The 8,605-nt window shown below is 36.9% G+C and overlaps 1 protein-coding gene across 1 annotated transcript in view; it reads right to left on the bottom strand.

Moving 5' to 3' along the window:
* Window positions 1–446: 446 nt before the first annotated feature.
* LOC112460861 (venom dipeptidyl peptidase 4-like) overlaps window positions 447–8,605 on the bottom strand; it is a gene marked incomplete at its 5' end in the record, with an annotated part of 119,244 nt that continues 111,085 nt past the window's right edge. Inside the window, 3 exons of the mRNA XM_025025770.1 lie at window positions 447–1,624; window positions 1,716–1,927; window positions 3,078–3,238. Of these exons, the coding sequence (XP_024881538.1) occupies window positions 1,526–1,624; window positions 1,716–1,927; window positions 3,078–3,238 (472 nt within the window). The remainder of the gene's footprint in view (window positions 1,625–1,715; window positions 1,928–3,077; window positions 3,239–8,605) is intronic.

Here is an 8,605-nt window from a genome sequence, read left to right as displayed (position 1 = left end):
ATCTATTGTAATCATTTGGCAGATGTAGTGTTCAAATAGAAATGTAACCGCGTTGAATAGGCCGTAATAATGGTTATATCTCAGAATATCGTCGATAATATTATTGTCGAAAAATGCAGTACACAACATGTACTTTTGCTTTTTAATTTTATTGTTATTAGAAGGACATAATAAAAAATGTATATATATTTTATGTGATAAACGTTATTTGGGAATAAAAGTTTATATATCATTAACTTTAAATAAATTTAAGAGAATCCTGCCATTTCATAGAATAATATTATTTTACATTTTACATTATTTGTATTTTATTTTTTAAATGTTGAAATGTTAAAATTTAAAAATCCGAATTGCAATTTTAATTAAAGATATCTTTTTATTACGCAACTTTTAAATTACACAAAAAATTATTAGTTTTAAAGCATATTTTTCTCTAATTTATTTTGAAAGTAGACATCGTATGTATGTATGTGTATGCGACGGCATTTTAATTTACATTTTATTTAAAACTTTAAGAGATCTTATTTATCGAGATGATAACTGAACTCATATATATAAACATTTTGATATGTCAACTTAATATCTCATCAAAAAGAAAATGCGATTGCCGTAATAGGAAAATAATCTAACTTATATATATTGAATCAATGTATATAAATACGGAACGTATTATTTCAAATGGTCAAATTATTGATGGTACATATTTTCGTAATTAATTCAGTTTGAGACAAAAAATGTAATTTTTGTCATTTCAGTAAATCCCAAGAAAAAAATGGGACGCGTAGATTACTGACAATGAGTAACTTCTATTAATTAATTGATGAATTAATTAATAGACCGATTAATTATATTATCGTTCTATTATTAATATCGATGATATAAGTGGCAACTTATATCATAATCGCGGTAATTAATAATACAATTTCGTTAAATAATCGCAGACTCTTTAAATGAAAATCGTCATTAAATCACGAAAGATCGCGTCTTATATATATTTTCGCTACTCAAACTTGACGTCAAGTCGATTGGTTCATTCGACCATCCGAGAAATAACTGTGTGTTGCGTGCTAATATAACGTTTGAACAATGCGCGTGTGGGTTAAAAATGTAAGTACGAGCTGCAACGATACGGAATAACACTCTAGTGAGGTCTGAACGGCGAGGCGACGAGGCTCGGCGCCGTTATTAGGCCTTCGACACACCGTTTGATCGGCTACTTTAAAAAACGTATCAAACATGTATTTTTTTTTACAGACCTGCCTTGCGTAATTTCGCGACGACACTGGTGCCTAATTAATTATTCTATCTCTTCTCGCATTTTATGCTTACGCTCGCTTTCGCGCTCTCTCTCTCTCTTTCTCTCCGTCTCTTCCATTCTTCTTCGGCAATCTCACACCGCTATGTACATTCTTTAAACGCTCATATTACATATTGTACATAAACTCTGTACACGTGACAAAGTATTTACAAGTGTGAGGCAGGTGGTGTACAGCGTCTAGATTGTCATCACTATCCCGTGCTCCGATCATGATGACGTCTGAAAGCATTCGTCCAGGAAGTTCTCCAGCGAGTGATACAAATGCGCCCGCGACTGAACGATACCGTGGTCCTCGTCCGTGTACGTCTGCAAAAAACGAAAGAAATGCAAAGTTACTTGGCGATACACTTATATAGGTATTAATTCAACTTGCCTGTGTCGAGAACGTGAACATTACCTGTTGTCTGAAGAGGATGTCCTTCTGCTCCAACACCTTCGCGAGCATAAGCGATTGTTGATAGTGCACGTTGTCGTCGAGAGTACCGTGAATCAAGTAGTACATCTTATTCTTGATGTTCTCGACCTTATTGAGCAGCTGGCCTTGCTCGTAGCCTTGCAGATTATCAGAAACGGTTGGTAAACCCATGAACCGTTCGGTATAAATCGAATCTGTAATTGCAATTAACACGATTGCATTAATAAGGATAACGCGTGAGTGGAAAAAAAGGACGAATAAAGGTTTACGGTCTACGTTATATGTGTTCCGCGTAATATATTATGCGGAAATTGCACAAGTGTGACGTTGCATAAGTCTTTTTAACGCCATCCTGTAAATCACGTGTATTTTTCTCGCGTGCTCTAACAAAAGGAGAGGTAAATGCTGACACGAATTTAAAGCAGTTGAGAAAGTAATATTAAAGCTGCAGTAGCGCGTCCTTTTCCCACGGAGAGCGCTCACTTTTCTTCATTAAAACACCGGTGCGTAAAAAATTCTTAGACAAATCCCGGGGCCAAATGAGCTTAACATAAGTCATTTTAAGTAAGCCGCGTTCTCCGCAAGTAAGCTCTCTTAACAACGTTTCGTTTATAGCGAAGAAGATCGAGCTAGAAAAATAATGCTTCACGCGTGATACTACTAATAATGTCGCAGCAATCGAAAAATAAGGATAAAAAACATCAATTTCCATTAATTATATTTTCTCTCTATCTCTTATTACATATTTAAAGTATGATTTGCAACGCGCGGGACATATAAAATAAATTGTTCACTGAAGATCAATATTCCTAGCATAGGAATAAAAGATATTATTGATTTAAATATAATTAGCGTTACCTGCTATAATTTTTAATTATTTGTTATAGTTTACAATGATTTATATGACAGTTACTTTATTTCTATAACTTATTACATTATAATTATTACAATCAGATCAGCAAAAAGCCCTAAGTTTCGACTTCCAAAAGAGACAAATTCTCTCTTTTTTAGCCTTAATGTTAAAATGCTTGAGACAGAAAATACTTTCCGCTTCTTGCGCTAATTATTGCTGGTAATTAGGCACGGCATATCTTTCGGTTTATTGGTTTTTCAGAATTTTTTTTACTTTTCTTACTACCATTGAAGAGCCAACCTGACTTTGCTGACGTTATAATAGCGCGGTGTGTAATTCAACGAATTACAAAAAATTGCCTCATCCAATTGTAAGATAATTCCGGTTTACGTTGTTAAATAATTTTTCTTCCTTTTGAGATAACTGTAGACTGTAGACTAAACACACTTTACGTGTTGCGTCGTTAATTCGATCACCTATTAATAACGTACCGTAAAGGGCCCAATCCGTAACTGGCGCGACAGACATGCCGCACTTGAAGACACCCTTTAAGTCCATGGCGAGCGTCATGCCGGTCGCGTATCCACCATAACTCCAGCCCCATATCGCCGTTCTGGTACGGTCAATGAAGGGCAATTTGTCCTGCAGATGCCTGTAAGAAGCAGAGAAAAGGTGAATCAATATCACTAAAAATACGATATGTTGAAGCACATATAGCAAAAATATATTATCTACACAATTTTACTCACGAAATTGATTAAACATTTTTAAAATTTTATAAAAGTATCTGCATGGTATAAGAAAAAAAAGAGTAAGAGAGCAAACATTCAGCATATTTTTATAATTTATACATCAGGAGGATAGATATTTTTTTATTAACATTTTCATTAATTATTATTTTAGTTTCTAAAACAATAGCTTCTGAACGACTCTTCGTTATTTTCGAAGCACCTGATTAATTTCGTAAAACACAAGTTATTGTACATCACCGAGACGTGACGTTACAGCGAGAAAAGAATATCTTTGCAAAAACGAGGATCTTTCAACTTACAAATTTAGGAAACAATATCAAAAGAAATATGTTTATGACGAATTCTTTTGTCTAAGAGGATCGTGTGCGAGAACGCGCCTCACAAGATTACCTCTTTTACTAGAGAATGCCGCAGCGCTCGTAAAGAGATAATCGCCCCTCTCGCTGAAACGCGCAAACGAGATAGTCGACCACTTTCCGATAAGAATCGATGAATAATTTGTAATTTTTCTACTTCCTTCTCTCACCGTATCTGCCATTATCTCGCGTGCACTCTGCGCGATTATATACGTGCTACCAATGTGCCTGATATTACAGAACACATAGCACATGGATCGCCTTCGAATGAATCGTGTGTCACGCAATTGCAAATTTCTACAGTAATGCAGTTTAGTGCATTATAATTATCAAAATTTTTCAGAGAATCTAACTTTCTCATAGCCTCATTAAATTATTTTTACAGGCTCTTTCACAGAGAAAGTAATGCTTATTCTGGTTTAGATAATAGAGCCATCACACTTCTCCTAAATAAGAAAATTTTTGGTTTTTTACGTTTCAGATACCTAAGAACAGCTAGAATCACTTACACCTCTTAATGAGCAGGATATAACATATAAAAAAGAGCATTTTTGTTAATTAAAAAAATGAAAAAAACATGCAAAGTTTAATTTTATTCGCTTTTTTTCGTTTCCCTATAAAAAATTCTTGAAAAATACCTTTTTTTACGACGTTTCAAACCAGAATACTCCCTCAATTCAAAATGGACAATGCTTCAGCTGTACTTTAATTATCTCTCTAATTACCAACGAATTCGGTATATATTGTGAATTAAATAAGGGAGTTTGAAAAAGTGGTATTTCATCACGGTATCCTTAGAGAAAGATCAACTGCAATTTGGACGAGGAATCCACGGACAAAGAACGCGAATGTTACCTCTGGGACGACCCGTGTATCTTTCAGACGTCTCCCAGATTGAGCGCGGCGTCTCGCCTCATGATTTCCGGAAACTCGAGAGTGGATTCCACGCGCGAAGCGTCCGCGTGCGTTGCTCTCCCGCCGCCACGCCACCCCGGAAGAAAAAGAGGGGTGAAATTCGTATTTCTTTCCTTCCAATCTTTTCGGGCTATTGTCTCTGGCATCTCTCGTGTGTTCGATAATATAATGGTCCCGGCGGGATCAGCGCCCACACCGCACCGGCACGGCCGGTCGACCGGCCGGGCCGCCGCGCCCGTAGAAATAGTAAACGGCTCCTCGTACGGCGACGCGCGGCAGATTTTATTTCTTCTTCTCCCCCGTTCGCTCCCTCGGTGAAATTTATTTACCTCGTAAATCGACCGGCGGCGGTACGTTGAATTCTATTTCTTTCCATGAGAGAAAAAAAACCGAGGAAAAAAAAGAAACTAGACGGAGAGGAAAGAGAAGAAACTCGGACCGAGACGCTTCTCCCTTTCGTTTTGCGGCTCGCCCGTTATGTGTATACTCTCTAGGATACGTATTTCGGTCTCGGTCGAAATTCTATCGGTATTCCCCTTTGTCTCTCGCACTTATTTGTTGCCTATCGAGAACGCCCGCGGTCCGATACGCTGCGCGAATTTCAAGGCAGCTAGGATTTTCCTGACGTTTTAATTACGATCGCGTGTACGTCGGATATTTAAATTATTGGAAGATCTCGACGGAATTAAAAACGGAATCGGTATAAATTAGCGCGACAAAAATAAATTAACGCTAAAGAATAGGAAGATTTAAATTGCAATTAATGTTAATTAATTTGGATTGATGATGTATCTTGAGCGACAATCTGCCATGAATTAACTTTTCTTTTTTTGTTATGGCAAGAAGAATCGTCAAATCGATCGAAAAATTGTACAACTTTCGTGTCACGTATTTTAAAGAACGTTACATCTAATTATTTCTGGCATGACGTAACATAATAGATTTTCCTTTTGTGAACATAGGAAGAAATATTATAATAAATTAAATCTTTCAAATACTTTTAGAAACCTTTTCCTCTTTTAAACTAACTGAGGTATGCGTACTGTTTATTAGTATCACGTATAATGCTACATATTATGAGTAATTTTTTCTTATATATCTTTCGCATTTCTCTTGTCTACATTCACACGATTGCCACTCCTCAGGCAGCACGCATGTCCAAAATCGGGGACATAAGACGTCTTAAAGACATCTTTAAGACGCTTTATATCCCGGATTTTGGACATGGTGCTGCCTGGGTCATTATTTATACGTATTTAATTATCTAATCCTGCGACACTCAATCTTCAAATCAACCACGGATGCTTGCACGGAGCTATGATTTCCCCCCCTTAGGATAAACGATTGTTAGTCACTCTCCCCCATTTAAAGGATCATTACGCTTATGAGGGGTGCGTCGCCGTCCCCAAGATTTCCGGGCTTCAACGCCGCTTACGTCACTCGTTATTCAGCAATTAAGTGGTCGTGGAACCAACGGGTGGAATAACCAGCGACAAGCTGGTTAATCGGTCTGGTTAGCCGGTTCGATGACGGAACAAAGGCCGGCAAAAACGAGACAAAACGCGAAGGGGTTTGCGAAGGGTTGACGACACAGAGGGAGAACGGCGCGGATAGTGAGAGGCCGGGCGGCCGGGAAGAGCTTCGAGTTGAAGAGAGTCGAACGATTCCGTAATCGTTTGGCCCGTTTCCAACTCCGCGACTCGCTTTTTACGTGCCGGACGATGCATTGGCAAAACAGCCGTAGAGCTGGCGTAGAACACCGGGAAACGTGCGGATAGCGTACGTCTTCGCGAATGCCATTTGACATCAGCGACTGAACGTTTTTCAAAGAACGTTATTCTAAGGCCATTGGATTACTCTATAATTAACACAAAAGATCCTGAGGCTTGCGCTTAAAGGGGTAGACAACCTTGACAAGCAAAAAAATTTATTTCTTTATACTAAATATTTAAGAAATAAAAAACTCTGAATGTTTGAAACATGACAACTTTGGCACATGATTCTATATTCTTTTATATTTGCTTTAAAAAAAGAATCGTTAAAAATGTTAATATTAATAACAAGAGTTATTGGTAATGAAGGGAAGTAGTTTAGTAGCTGGTGGTGGACATGAAATTTTGAAAACGGCTCCTACGATTTCTTTCAAAAATTTTTTACATGTTAAAAATATCTAAAATGTATCGGAAACAGATTTTCGAATAAAATTTTTAAAAAAAGAAAAAATATATTAGCAAAAAAGTGCAAAATTACATTTATGCAACACGTGCATGGAAAGTGCCCCATTACGCACGCTACGCGTGCGTGATAGACCACTTTCCAGGCACTTGCAACATAAAATAGGGAGTGTAAGCCGTGTGTAAAGATGAAAATTCCCGGGTGTGGAGTTTACGCACGAGCCGAAGGCGAGTGCGGTAACCGCACCCGGGAATTTTCATCTTACCTCACTTGTTACACAAATAACTATTTCTTTAATAAAATTACAGACATTTTTTTTCAAATTTTGTTTTTAATATATTTTAGAGGCACTTTTCTAGGTATATGAATCCGTTTTTTATTATGTTTTAAAGAATGACGCCAAAAACAGGCCAAAAATCGCCTGTTTCGCTACCCTTAAAATCCGACTTGAATTTTGTGCTAAACGATAGTTATATATAATACATTAATCCTCTGAAAGTTTCAGATTGAGCCCACTCTTTATCTCCACAATATGATGGGTCAAAGTTCGCATTGTGCACCCCAAATCGTGAGAGGCACGGGGACTCACGCTAATCAAGCATCATCTGAAATGGGTCAGAACAGTTGATAAGAACGTTCATGCACAATGCAAACTTTGACCCCTCATATCTTGAAGATTGAGTGGGCTCAATCTGAAACTTTCAGAGGATCAATGTTTTATATATAACTATCGTTTAGCACCAAATTCAAGTCGGATTTCAAGGGTAGCGAAACAGGCGATTTTTGGCATCACTCTTTTTCGTTACTCCTGAATCATGTCCACCACCACCTATTGAAAGGAAAGAAACTGTTTCCCTTCATTACCAGTAACTTCCGTTATTACTAATATTTTTTAATGATTCTTTTTTTTTTTAAATCACTATAAAAGAATATAGAATTATGTGCCAAAGTTTCAAATACTCAGAGTTTTTTATTTCTTAAATATTTTACTTTAAAAAGATCTATTTTTTCGCTTGTCTACCCCCTTAAGATTCTACTACGCTCTTATGATTCTATTATTTGCTAAATTTCCACGACGCTCAAAATTGAGATATCGATAAATATATCTGAGGTTAGAATTATTCCTTTTCGATAAAGGTGACAGTGTACCTAAAATGTCGATGGTATCTGGCGAAGTAAATTTTCGCTTCATATACGGGATGATATTTTTCAAATAAACGCCTATTATCGTAATAAAGACATTGTATAAACTATCGATGACGCTATTTGGTTTATTCAATATTTAAGTATTGAACTTAAAAAATATATGTACATATATACATGCACGCGAAGTGCCCAGATGTTCCTCATGCTTTTCTCTATTTATGTACTTCGGTCGATGGACTCGGTCGATACTCTGATAAGTTCCACGACTCTTTTTACAAGAAAAAAGATCACTAATTGTTTACAACAAATTAGATTAGCTGCGTACAACTAAATTTTTTTTCTATCTGTAAGCAATTTTCCGTTTTAATATAAGCAAATGCAAACTATTTGCCTTCCTTTACGGAACACCACAGCAACGTTAAAGGAAAATAGTTCGAGCAAGAAATAATGAAGTTATTAAAACGTTTGGAACCGCGCACAATGAAAAAGCAATTTTATAGTAATATTTCTGCCGTTGTTATTCTGCTATTATTATTCGAAGAGAAATCTGGTCGTCAAAGGGAAAAATTGGGGCAGAAGTCTGGAAATGACGGAGATAAAATCTTCGTGAAACGAAGAAAGAACCGCCGCTGCTAAGAGTTTACCGCGTTTCTCGTCCACGACGCGGTATACTTC

This window comes from Temnothorax curvispinosus, unplaced genomic scaffold (assembly GCF_003070985.1).
Source record: "Temnothorax curvispinosus isolate PA1 unplaced genomic scaffold, ASM307098v1 QBEX01010902.1, whole genome shotgun sequence".
Taxonomy (NCBI): domain Eukaryota; kingdom Metazoa; phylum Arthropoda; class Insecta; order Hymenoptera; family Formicidae; genus Temnothorax; species Temnothorax curvispinosus.
This window is presented reverse-complemented; position numbering and strand designations above follow the sequence as displayed.